This window comes from Falco naumanni, chromosome 2 (assembly GCF_017639655.2).
Source record: "Falco naumanni isolate bFalNau1 chromosome 2, bFalNau1.pat, whole genome shotgun sequence".
Taxonomy (NCBI): domain Eukaryota; kingdom Metazoa; phylum Chordata; class Aves; order Falconiformes; family Falconidae; genus Falco; species Falco naumanni.
Genome location: NC_054055.1, coordinates 56,872,192 through 56,885,797, shown reverse-complemented (window position 1 = coordinate 56,885,797; position 13,606 = coordinate 56,872,192). Strand labels below are relative to the sequence as shown.

The 13,606-nt window shown below is 38.6% G+C and overlaps 2 protein-coding genes across 3 annotated transcripts in view; one reads left to right on the top strand and one right to left on the bottom strand.

The window, feature by feature from the left end:
• DZIP1 (DAZ interacting zinc finger protein 1) overlaps positions 1-10,133 on the top strand; it is a 40,230-nt gene extending 30,097 nt beyond the window's left edge. Inside the window, exons 12-19 of the mRNA XM_040584393.1 lie at positions 822-967; positions 1,292-1,487; positions 1,855-1,984; positions 2,180-2,230; positions 3,063-3,265; positions 3,593-3,723; positions 8,634-8,805; positions 9,610-10,133. Of these exons, the coding sequence (XP_040440327.1) occupies positions 822-967; positions 1,292-1,487; positions 1,855-1,984; positions 2,180-2,230; positions 3,063-3,265; positions 3,593-3,723; positions 8,634-8,805; positions 9,610-9,692 (1,112 nt within the window). The 3' untranslated portion in view covers positions 9,693-10,133. The remainder of the gene's footprint in view (positions 1-821; positions 968-1,291; positions 1,488-1,854; positions 1,985-2,179; positions 2,231-3,062; positions 3,266-3,592; positions 3,724-8,633; positions 8,806-9,609) is intronic.
• A 642-nt stretch (positions 10,134-10,775) lies between these two features.
• The window catches only part of CLDN10 (claudin 10), a 65,134-nt gene continuing 62,303 nt past the window's right edge, over positions 10,776-13,606 (bottom strand). The window contains exons 4-5 of one of the 2 annotated variants that reach the window (XM_040584395.1): positions 12,753-12,860; positions 10,776-11,994 (exon numbers count right to left, since the gene is read on the bottom strand). In XM_040584395.1, coding sequence (XP_040440329.1) covers positions 11,880-11,994; positions 12,753-12,860 — 223 coding nt within the window. In that variant the 3' untranslated portion in view covers positions 10,776-11,879. The remainder of the gene's footprint in view (positions 11,995-12,752; positions 12,861-13,606) is intronic. The other variant, XM_040584394.1, reaches the window with a different exon arrangement.

Here is a 13,606-nt window from a genome sequence, read left to right as displayed (position 1 = left end):
GTATGCTTTGCTGCTTTACTCCCCCGTATGACCCTGTAATACTTTGGCCAACCTTAAATGTCAGCCTTTAATTTAGATGGAAGAATCTGTCTAGGTGATTTTCTTGCATAAGGGGTCATGTCATTACTGACACTTAAAGCAAGGAAAAGTGATAGAAACTTCTTTGTCTGCTTTTAAGTATGTATGATGTCATAGACCTGCATAGAAGAAAACACAACAGACAACTTTGTCCTTGAAAGAGTTTTGAAGATAAGTATTGTCCGTCATGTTTTTTCTGTGAAACTGTCTGCCTCAGGCTGAGATTTTGTCTTTAGCAAGGCTTTTGCAAGTGTTACTGCTTTCCAAAGATTTAATTGCAGTAGATGTTTTTTATCAGAGAACATTACATTGTTTGGAGCTTTTCTTGAGAACAAGCTTGTCATATTCCTGTCCTAATTCCTGCTGGAGTTCAGCTTCGATTTGAAATACCACTTTTAAAGAACTTAATTATCAGAAGATAGTCTTTTGTTTTCAGAAGTTTCCAAGTACAGTTCTAAAACTAAAGATCTTTGTTGCTAAATATTCAGGCATATATGTTTACAGCGATTCTGTAACAAGAAAAATAAAAGATATTTGTGATGGTGAGCACAAGATGCTGAGGTTTAGTGACCTGGCTTCTATAAGCTAGCCCAAGATTTTAAAAAGAGTGCAATTCCGTGTAGAAAAAAAGTGCACATGTATGTCTATGGTGTTTCTAAAAAATGCATGCTTCAGTGCAGTTGTCTTGTGAACTGTGGCTTTTTCAAATGTCTCTTAAGTGCATTTTTCCATTCTTATTTCAGAAATTGATAAAAATGATTATAAAACAGGTAGAAGTAACTACTATTTAATAAATGCTTTGAAGACTGATCCTTCTTTAACTAAAGAATTACGAGTTGTTTTGGAGCAAGCACTGGAGGAGAAGCTGGAATCCTTGGGAATTAAAGCAGTAAGATTATTTTGAGTTATATAAAAGAGGGGTCATCTTTGTCCTGCTTTTTTGCTCTTTCACTCTTGTGCCACAACCCTCAACCTATAAAATCCAAAGGTAAATTTCCACTTGTTATAAATAAGTGTAATTCATTAACCTGAGAGGATGGCCCTCAAATTACAGCTATGGAAAATATGGCTACACCTGTGAGCAGTGTTACCAACTTCTATGACTTTTCTACAAGCTTTGTGATATTTGAAGTTTAAAAGAGTGTATGTGATTGTAGGATATAAATCCCAGAAATAATAGCCCCTGTGTTTACAATACAATTTGTTTCCTTAGGGTGTTCGTGGTATCCCAAATGATCGCTTAAATAAAATTTTGCGTGCTATTGAATCTGCTAGAGAATGCAAACAGAAGCAAGAGCCTCACATTCACCGAATTCGAGAACATCTTGAACGCCAAGTTAGCTTTAGGGTTGAAGAGAAATCATCATCTTGTAATAGACCTGTTTCCTGTCCTCAACTTCCTTCCGAAGGTTAAAATGGTGTTGTTTTGGGGTTTTTTTTCATTCTCTTATATTTTGTAACTGCTATATAAGGTTTTATTTAGCAACATTTCTGTATAGCTGCTTTCATAATGTTTCATATAAATATTCTATATAGTTATGGCCAACTAAACAGTTTCCTTTAAAGGGTTCTTGACATTGTGTTTAACTGAAGAAATCTTAGCTCCTATATTGGCAAGATACATGGAAACTCTGAATTGCTTTGAAGAAAAAAATTTACTTTTTTCTTCTTTTTTGTAAAACTATAATCTGCAGCAGACATCTTTAATTCTAGAAATTAAATATAAAAGATATCAAACATTGTTTCTAATAATGAGATAGATAACTTTTCTTGTAGATAAACAGAAGTTCAATCAATTGGGAATTTTATCATCTGCCACACCACAAAAAACAGTAAAACGGTCATCAACAGCTGTCCGCCCAGCAGAACAAAGAACAGCCGTTGCTGAGAACACATCTACCCCAAAGTAAGAAATGCTATTCTCATAGTACTTATACTCCAGGTGACAATCCTATGAGCTTGGAGTGTTTTGACTGATGTGAACACTTCCTGCTAATATAGTAAGAATTGAGCAAAGAATTCACATTACTTCTATGTAAACTTCATGCTTGCTTACTTAGCTGACTGTCAGCCTTGAAATAACTTGTCTTGTTACTTTTAGATCCAGGAAGCTTTTTGGAAATGGAGTTTCCAGAAAGACATCTAGCATCACGTATGTTTTGTTCACTTATATGTTTTAAGAAAATATTTTTGGTGACAATATTCACATGCTTGCCACACAAAAGCTATTATTAAGCTAAAATTATAAACACTTTCTGGACTGCGTATTTCGCGTTCTCTTTTAAAGTATCACTCCATTTGAGTGTGTTATTGCAATCCCTGAAAGCACATTCTCCTTTCAGTAGATGTATTCTTTGTTATAAGCTAGAGAGGGACATTCAATAAAATCAGGTACTGTCAGTTCCCTTAGTTTCATTCTCAGATGCTTTTTTTGACCCACTTAAAAGCATTTAAAGACACTGGTGACCCAATTTTTTATGTTCATTGATATTTTCTTACTATGACAAAAATTAAACACAGTGTTCCAGATCCCACTCACATCAGGTACATTACTTTGCGATTTCCTAAATTCCTAGAAAAGTCCTAAATTATTTTCAAATAACAGAATGTCAGAACAGACCTTCTGTGGTACAGATTCCTTGCTCCTGAACTTGGCTTTCCCTGCTGATCCATGCAAGCCTATCTTTGTTTGCCTGGCAAGATTTGTTATATATTGGTCTGTTCTTCTGTAAAGATAGTTGCATAGATGGAAAAGAATAGTCTATAAAAGAGGTAATTTTGTGAGAACATTCTGAGATTACTTAGCAGCATGATTTCTTTTAAATAGTTTTATGGATAGTTAGAATTTTTGGGAGCTCCTCTTTTTTTCACTGAAGAAGAATGCGTATTATTGGAAAGGAAAATACAAGGAAGCTTAAATATGTACATAGCAATGCAGTCACTGAAATCCAGTAAGTCCTCTGATTGTATGTGTTTTTGCTTAGAACTCCACCATTCAGTTCAGAGGAAGAAGCAGATGAAGATGATATTAAACAGTCTCATGTATCACCAGAATTACTGCAAAAGCAGTCAAAACCATCAAGCAGCAAAGTCGGTGCTTTTCAGAAGGCTTCTGTCAAAAGCGATATGGATGGGACGGAGGAAAGTGAAACTGAAGAAACTGGGACACCTGCCAAAACTTCAAAAGGTTTTTCAATACTTTTGTATATGCATTTGTTGATAATATCTCTGTGTTAGAAAACATAATGAAGGCACGCTGTCTAGTCTTGAGTGTATATATATATTTTGAGCACTTTATGGGTTTGGTAATGTGTTTATATTAATAATATTAATACCTAGAGGGGTCAGTTCAAATGCAGTGTGTATCGTGCTAGTTTATATCAATGCAGAAAAAGAGACAATCTCTGCCTCAAAGAGACTTTTTACTTATTTTTACTTTGTGGAAGATTCTAGAGGTTTTAAAGTCCCTTGCTTGTGAATGAAAACTGTCAATATAATTTTTTATTAATTTTAGGAACAGTTATTCAAAAACTGACCGAACAAGTTGGAAACAGTCTTTCTAACCATGCCAATAAGAACAAACCAGCTGGAGGGATTAATGTTGCACAGGCATTTATTAAAAAAGAAGAGGTGAAAGAACTGAAGGTATCACTTTTAATAGTCATTATTATTTCATTAAGTAATTGAACTACATATTTATCTGGGTTTTGTCATGGTGAAACCATCTTGATGCAGGAAGAACTTAATTCTCAAAGGCAGTTTTGGAATTACAGCTAAGTAGTCTTTTTGGGTACGTCTGTACTGGAATATAGAAAAGTGCTAGCCAGTGAGCTGAGGCAAGTGACCACACTGCTTATTAGCTTATACCGTGACTGTTTTGGATCACTACAGCTAGCCCAAAGTTTGGGCACAATTGGTATACTTTTTATTTCCTATTGTAGCAGCATAGAAAGAGCCCTTCTTTACTTGCTTTCCTAGTATCTTGTTTTGATGGAGGAAATAAATAATTTGCTTATCTAATAGTTAAAAATATTTTTAGAGCTTTATCTGATACAGGGAAAATTCTGGTTGTATGGTCTTTTTCTGCTGCATCTATTTACAACTATACACTTTTCAGACTACATCAGATCTGTCACTGATGTCTATCCATTGAGTATGGCATGTGTTCACAATCAGAGTACTAACACAACTTATTCTTAACTCCTCAGGCTCCTAAGGTCTCAGTCTTCCCCTCAGTCTAGAGTTTTATTATTGGTAAATCACTTTGATGCACATTGATATTTGCCTGAAAAATTTTTAAAAGCAGCAAAAGTTACTCCAAATCAGAAGTCAACAGCAGATAGTGGGTTTTATTTAATTTTTAGTAGTTATTAGATTGAAGCAGTTGGCCAGGTACTAGTTCTAGCATTCAAGAAAGTATCTTTTCACTAAATAAACAATAATTACTGAGAATCCTGTTACCCATAATAGAACTGATACCTTAGGGCTTCCTGACTTCCAGTTAAATCTGAAATTTATCACTCCTTCCAGAAACAGTGACACTTCTATTTCAGTTTTCAGAAAGGGTTGGTTGTCTTAATCAACTTTAGCTGTAATGATAGGGTAATGACATTTAGCCTATGTGCTCTTAATTGCCACTGGTGACACCTAACTTGTCCATTGACTCTGTGGGAGCTGCAAATCACACCAGACTCAAAATCATCAACTCGGATATGACTATTACAGTGTAATTTTCTGTCCAAATATTACTTTCAAATTCTCTGCAATGTCAGATGACAGATGACTGTAAAATCTTCACAGTTAAATTTAAGGGATGTTACATTTTGTAAAGATCTGTAGATGGTGGGCCACTACGTTAAGGAATTTGGGCTTCAAAAGCAAAGAGCTGTAGCAAAATAAGCCTTAAAATCTATGCTTTAGAGACGCCATAGTTTTCACTGGTAGCCTCTTTTCCCACATCTTTTAAGCCCCTGAACCTTAAGGCAGGGACTAGGGGAATGGAGTCCCTCTCATTGTGGGAGATGAACAGGTTCAAGACCACCAGAGGAACCTGAACATCCTTAAGTTCATGGGACCTGATGAGGTGCTGCCCAGGGTCCTAAGGAAATCAGCTAATGTAGTTGCCAAGCCACTCTCCATCATATTTGAAAAGTCATGGCAGTCAGGCAAAGTCCCTGACTGAAAAAAGGGAAACATCAAACCCAGTTTTTAGATCAAACCCATTTTTTAGAAGAGTAAAAAGGAGGACCCTGGGAACTACCAACCCATCAGTCTCACCTCTGTGCCTGGTAAGATCGTGGAACAGATCCTCCTGGAAGATATGTTGAAACACGGAAGACAGGGAGGTGATCAGAGACAGCTGACATGGCTTCACCAACGGCAAATCGTGCCCGACTAATCTGGTGGCCTTTGATGATGGAGTGATGGCATCAGTGGGTAAGGGTAGAGCTATGGATGGTCATCTACCTGGACTCTATAAGGCCCTTGATACAGTCCCCCACAACATTCTTACCTCTAAATTGGAGATGTGGGTTTAATCGATGGACTGTTAGATGGCTAAGGAATTGGCTGGATGGCCATCTCCCAAGGAGTTACACTCAATGGTTCAATGTCCAAGTAGAAGTGAGTGGTGTCCCTGAAGGCTCTCTACTGGCACCAGTACTGTTCAATACCTTTCTTAATGACATAGTGGGATTGAGTGCCCCCTCAGAAGTTTGCAGATGACACCAGGCTGAGTGGTGCTTTTGGTATGCTTGAGGGATGGGATGCCATCCAGAGGGACCTGGACAGGCTTGAGGAATGTGCCTGTGCAAACCTCATGAAGTTCAATAAAGCCAAATGCAAGGCCCTGCAGGTGGGTCAGGGCAATCCTGTTCAACCCCTAGTCTGCATTGAACAGATTGAGAGCAGCCCTGTGGAGGGGACTTGGGGGTATTGGTGGATGAAAAATCGGACATAAGCCAGCAGTGTGCTCATGCGTTCCAGAAAGCCAACTGTATCTTGGGCTGCAGCGAAAGAAGCGTGGCCAGCAGGTCAAGGGAGATGATTCTCCTTCTCCTTACTTCATGAAACCCCACCTGGAGTACTGCGTTCAGTTCTGGGGCGCCTAGTACAAGAAAGATGTGGACCTGTTGGAGTGGGTCCAGAGGAGGACCACAAAAATGCTCAGAGGGCTGGAGCACCTCTCCTGTGAGGCAAGACTGAGACAGTTGCGGTTGTTCAGCATGGAGGAGAGAAGGCTCTGGGAAGACCTTACCGTGGCCTTTCAAAATGCAGAGGGCCTATAAGAAAGAGGGAGAAAGACTTTCTGCCAAGGCCTGTAGTGACAAGACAAGGGGCAATGGTTTTAAATTGAACAATGGTAGGTTTAGACTGCATATAAGGAGGACATTTGTTTTATGATGAGGGTGGTGAGGCACTTGAACAGGTTGCCCAGAGAGAAGTTCTGGACGTCCCATCATTGGAAGTGTTCAAGGTCAGGTTGGATGGATCTTTGAGCAACCTGATCTAGTGGAAGGTGTCCCTGCCTATGGCAGGGGGGTTGGACTAGATACCTCTAAAGGACTTTTCCAACCCAAAACATTCGATGATTCTGTGAAAAATATTTTTGTTATAATTCATTTAGGATACATTGTGTCCATGATGTACTAACACAGTGGTGGTTTCCTGTATGGATGTGATGGGTCTGAAATAAGTTTATGAACCCAGTGCAGGCATTGCTATGTTGTTTCTGGAATCTTTACAGAACAACACACCATCCTGTACTCTTTGCTAATTGTATATGAATGTGTGTATATTCATGTCCATATTTGTATGTTTAAATGTAGATGTATACTTCAAGTTGATTCTTTAAGTGTTAGGTGGGATATTCAAAAGTGCCCAAAGATAAACACAAAATGCCATTAGAATGATGGCTTCTCTGAAAATCCAGATTTTTGTATTGGTTTAAATACTAATAGCTTAAATACTTAACAGGTGTTAATGGTTGTTCTCAAAACCCACAATACCATAAAACCTTTTCAAGGTATCCCATTGTCATGTGTTTTATAAAGCTCACATTTCACAGAAGTTAATTCAAAATGTTTTAGAGAAAAGTTATTTTGTGCTTACCTGAAGCTGTTTTACCTGAGTTCACCTGTACCAGACATTGTATGGATTATGGTATTTCTTTGGAGTAAGTCTTTGAGTTAATAAAACTGCTTAGCAGTTTTGATTGGGGCTGTGTATTTACACTTGATCAAAACTGAGTTCTGTTTGAAGTTGAGATTTTTCTCTGTGTTTTGTACTTTAAAAATCAGTTGGGACTTAGTGAATGTTTGAGGAAACTCTTCCTCCAGCATTTCTCAATATATGTGACTCTGACTTTCCCATTACCATGCCCTCCAAATGCAGGTAAGATAAAACAGCAAAATGTTGGATCCTGGTATGTTAATAATAAAGCATACTGAGCAGATCTGTCAGCTTTTGAAAAACAGTTTGCAATGGTAAAATAGAATTGTGTTGCAAGATAGAGCATTACTGCAGTCTCTTACCTTCTTTCAAGATACACGATGTTCATATTTGTTGATTTTTCTCTAGTATGTACAGACCTTACATTGTTCTCTAATAGCATCTCAATCTTTCTTCTGTGCAATGGAAGCTTCTTCTGTGCAATGGAAGCACCTTCTGTATCTTACTGTAATACTGAGAGACTCCAGTGAAGTAAGGTTTCAGCTTTGTGAGAAACCATCTTTTGCTTTCCACAGTTAAGCTGTCTAATAATGGCTCGATTCCATTGAACCACATCAGGTTGACAAATAGGGAAATGCTGTAGCTCTTCTTTCAAAAGTTGAATGAAGATATTTAGTTCTCAGGCAGATAAGGTAAGAAGGGCTACAGACTCGCTGCCTTCAGGTTCATCTGTTTGGCTTGACTCATTTTGCAAATGCACCACAATTAAAAATATGTTTGTACATGCTGACAGTGAGTCTTAGAGGAATAGATGTTTTAACTTTGAGCACCACGTGGGAATTTTTGTAATGTTCATTATTTAATTTTCTCTTTAAATAAATTAGTTCTAAATTGAAAAGGCCATTGTTGCAATATTAATTTTTTCTATGTTGCAATATTGATTTTTTTCTAGTGTGAATACAGAATGCTTATATAGCAAACAAAACTGCCACTTGCATGGTAACATGTCATCTCTTTATTTGCATGTAATACACTTTTTAATGCTTAAAGGACTTTCCATCTCATTGAAATAGCTCATATCCCAGAAACAATGATCCTTTTTTAAGTTAGACTTGTAATACCTGAAAACATAGGTTGGCAGAACTTTTAATTTTTGCAGTTCCTGATTTAAAAAAACCCAACACTTCTAGCTTTGGAACTATATTAGTGAAGTAATATAATTTAGGTAATTGAATTATGTGGATTTTAAAACTGTGGTGATAGATGTCATAAAGGATATGTGCCAGTGCATTTTTCTTCAGCAGTTTCACATTGTTGAGTTTACAGAAGATTTCAGCACAACTTTTAACAGACAGAGGAAAAACACATGTTTTTCTCGTCATTAGTTCACAGAAGCTGATGAAGATGATTGGGATATATCATCGGTAGAAGATGACTTTTTATTGATGAAAGATGATCGAAATCAGAAGGCATTGACAGTTCAGAAAAATGAATCAAATGCTGCATCTGTGGTACATGCATGGGGTCTTCCAAAGACAAGTGTACCAAAGGAGGAAGGTAACGTATTCATACTTCCACATTATAAGCCTTAAGCGACTGACACACCTAGAGGAGAACTTAAGTATAGTGTATTATACATTGTGATGCAATATGTGGTCTTTCGTATGAAAAAAACAAGTAAGAAAAAACTGTGTGCGTGGTTTTAAGTCACAAATATCATATATGATGTTTAGGTAAAAGTGTGTATCATAAATATCGTGATATTTATGATACACACCTATATATATAAAGAGCACACACACATAGATATACAGAGGTGCCAAGAAACTGAGATTTTAAAACATAATAGTACTATCAGGCTTCAGCCTCATTTAAAAATTAATTCCCTTCCTAAATTTAAGGGAGGAGGGAAACTTTCTTACTTTGTCTGGAGACTAATAATAAAATTCCAGGTTTGTTGAAGATAACTAAGTGATCTGCCAGGCTGAGATAAATACGTGAACTACTGATAAAGTGATAGCCTCAGTCTCACATATAACTTGCACACTAGTTTCTAGCCTTAACATTTCAATATACATAAAGCTTAAAGCTGTGTCAGTTCTATAGAAGTACTTCAAGTCGCTTTTAAGAGGAGAGTAATGTTGACACTGACTGCTTATGTGTGTATTGTATTCTGTGACAGAAACAGCCTTCATATTAACCAACACTTGTAATTTCCTCACTGGTTGAAATTCTGGACTTCTGAAGTACACAGGTGTTTGCTCACATAGCAACCGATTTTTATCTCATAGATGGATACAAAGTAAAAATACTCCCAAAATAGTACTACTAATTGTTAATATTTTTTTGTTATTTTAACAGGCCTTCATGAAGCTGATAATACAAGCACGTTAAAAAGCAGCTTAGTCACTGTAACAGATTGGAGTGATTCTTCAGATATCTAATTGTTGCATTGCTGATGGGAGGCATTGCTTTCGGGTTCTGTTGGGGTTGAAAATGGAGTTGAAAGCATCAAGTGTTTCCTAGTCATTTCTTATATCGGTCATGTCACAACAAGGGGATACAATTTAGAGAGCTCTCGTGTCTTTCAGTCCTGAATTTGAAACAAGAATGTTCATATGTGCATTACTGGCCATGCCTGTTTGGAAGTTGAGAGTTAATTCTTCTTTCTTGTGAATTCAATGGTGCAAGTCTCTTCGATTTCACTGAGGTAAAGATTTTTGCCTCTAATGTTTACATTAAAGACAAACTGGTCTTGCAAGAAAGCCTATTAATCAATGAACAGAATTTACTGCAGAGTATTACTTTATAAATTTTTTAATGCATATTTTGTTGTATTTTATCATAATATTTATATAAACTTGTGAACATTTTAAAGAAAATATTCCCATGTATTAAAATGTTAAGTTTCTACCATGGTTTACAATAAACATCAAATGAAAAAAAAAAAAGGCCTCAGCTATAAAACTATTATTATTAAATGCCTATTTTGGTAAGTTTTTTGGGGCTTTTTTGTTATTAGTGTTGAGTCTTAGTTAACATAAAAGCACAAAATTGGAAAAAAAACGGAAACATCAAGCTAAGGTGAGGAACGCACTGACCTGCCATCATGGAAGTACTCTCATATTTGCATTTCGTCTGTATTAGCTGCCTTCTTAAAAAAAACACAATAGTGTTTTGACTTAAATCAAATACAAAAATAAAGTAACAAAAAGCACCTTGAATGGTTTTGTAGTTCTGATATGTTTTAGACGGTATCAGATACAAAACCTTTTCTGTCATACTGTGCCCTTACTAAATAGGACTACTCATTTTTTTACATTTACATCTTTGTCCCCAAATAACCAGTGTATTGAAACTCCAGGGGTCCATCAGTTCAGACTTCAAGACAGACCTGAGTTTGTGTCAGACGTCTAGAAGGCATTTTGTGGTTATTTGTAATCTCTGATCTCATTTATTGAGTCGCTGTATGAATATTCCTTCAGAAGCCATCACATTTCTAAGGATAGGCAAAAGAAAACGTACTAGCTGAATTTTTGAACTGTTGTAACTAAATCAGGATTATCCAAAGGTGCTGTTAAGTATTACCTGCTTTTATGTGGTCAGCCCTTCAGCAGTGTCACTGGCAGAGCAGGCCAGCTGGCATTGCCTGGGGTTTTTTTCTTCCCTTTCATAAGCTGCTGGCTTGGAGCCATTCTGGAGCTGATGGTGTCCCAGCACCCTGCCCAGCAGGAGCGAGTGAAAACCTGGAAGAGGCCTCACTAGCAGGGATGAGTGCTGAGGCAGGTGGGAGCCCAGCGGCACAAAGCAAATGCAGAACATAGGAACTGTCTCTGAGCCTTGTCTTACCCACCACAAAACTCCCCGCGGGCTGCAGCCTCGCGCAGCCTTTGCTCTCCCTGCCACGCACATGAAAGCTCACGATCACGCGTGCGTTCGTTCTTATGCATGCATTCTTCTTGGGCTGTGCAAGACCCTCTCTAGTGATTGTTTTTGTAAACAGCTGGCCCTGACTCTTCTTTCTACCTGCTCCGGGCTCCCCAAATCCCATACTTACTTTCACTTCACCCAGTCTCTTCCTCTTCTTACTCCTGTGGCACCGAATGGACCAAGTTACACATTCTTCCACCCTGGCAATATAAGGACGCAAGAGCCTGCTGATTCCCGCTGACTGTCCTGGTCTGGTGCTGCAGTTACGATGTGCTCTGTAATTCCAACATCACTGCTAATCAGTGGTGAGATATTTGACATATTAACCTGCGTGAAGTATGGCTGTTTTGTCCAGTACCAAACCCGTTTCAGAAGGGGTTGTAACGATGCACTGCAGTCACCGTGATTGTGATGCCATTCCCACAAGCAATTAACATACTGTATTGGTAAATACCTCATTTATTATTTTTTTCAAGGAAGCAACTCCAGCTCATGATTTCCAGGTATAAACTTTACAATACCAACATAAATCTTAAAATATTATATAATAAAATTTACATCAATATGTAAAAAGCTGCAAGATAATGTTTTAAAAAGTCATTGCCTTAGTGGTAACTACATTGGGGGTGTGGGGGGAAAATCACTTTGAATGAAACATACAAACTCATTTTTTAAACGCTTTGAATCTTCCAACAGTACAATTAAACATAAGCGTTCTTGTCAAAGTGCTTTGGTGGGGTTTTGTCTGGGACGCTGTTGTGGACCTTTGTACGAGAAGATATCACAGATGTGGCTCCGTTATATGCATAGCCCCTCCTGAAAAGAAAAGAGAATCCACCATTTGCAGCTCATGCCGCAGATGGGTGACATCTCTGCATCCAGGCATTGTAGTAATATAAAACCAGAAGAAGTGTATAGGAACGTACCTATAAATTTCAGGGGAAGGGGCAGGGGGGACACCACCTTTTCTTTCCCTGTGTGGTCTCATTCTGCTTTGACATTCCCCCTCCGGCATCTCTCTTTGCCTTTTGCTTTTCTATAGTTGTATATTTCTGTATTTCTATAAGCGTATTCCCTGTTCACAACTAAGGAAATTAGGGCCCAGTCATGAAGTATTTAGGCTGTGGCAGATCCTAGGTGAACAGTTACTCCCTGCAGCTGTGCCGCTTCATTGCCGGCCCTCTGCTGCTGCTGGAGCTCCCACTGCCACCAGTGCTGTCCTTCACCTCTCTCACTTCTAATCTGATGATTTGGGATTAAAGTAGCTTGTCTGTTCACACCTGTGAAGTGACCTAACCACGTTTCCTATGTCAGTGCACGCACTTTTTTCTCAGTGGCAGTAAATTTACAAAGGACATATACCACAAGTATTTGTTCTAAGTCAATAGCTTTTCTTAATTACATTAATGATGGAGTGAGCATTACCCTTAAACCTCATCATTTTCTTTCATCCACACAATCTTTTTCTGAACCTTACTACAACATGTTTTGGAAAAGTAATCAAGCTACATACATACAGCGGGTACAACTGAGCTAGTATTGATTTCTTTCAACATGTACAACTTGTGTTTTACCTTGGAGAGTTACTGTTTTCAGCTATGGAGAAGCAGAATATACTGCCACCGATTATGCAGAGCGAAGCTCCAGCCCATCCAATGAACAAAGCTGCTCCCAGTTCATACCTACAGGAATTTAATAAATGGGTTTAACAAAAGAGAGCGTGGATTTAACTTTTCTTTTTTTTCAGAATAAAAGAACTAAACTTTATTTTTTCCTGAATAACTTCCATCGACATACACATTATTCATCACAAAAGCAGCAGCTCTGCCATTCACCTGTGTTCTTGTCATTATTCCCTTCTGACTCAGGAGGCAAACTCTGTCCCTGCAGTACTCCTGGGTGATGCTTATCCCCCCACGCAGCCAGCCCGGTGGCTTCTCCACACCTCCTCTTGGCTGCCGGGTTACATGGTTCTTTGGCCCACTTACGGCACGCAGCTCCTGTCCCCTTGGACTGTTTTGGGTTTGTCCCGGGTTTGGCTCCCAAACTGGAGTGGGGCTTTTGCTGAGCCAGCAACTAGAGCTGCTGCCTACAGCTCTCCTTAACTCCTCCCTTAAGCTCTTGGGATCTCTCTCCCTCCCTGCCCACACTCCAACCTGTGTAAAACATGAGGGTTCTGTACATATAGAATATGCATAAGCTGCAACATATACACACACACGTGCAATATACACATACAGATATACAGATGTATCTGACATACGCATGTGCACGTACAGGTATGTACACACATGCAGATGTCCATGTGCCAGCAGTGTTCTGCTTCTCTAGTCCCCATGGCTGCATTCAAGCTGGAAGGCACCATCCCCTCTGAGCCCATGGGCACAGCTCCAGGTCACCAGTAACCGTCCCCTCTGCCGGCCAGGGC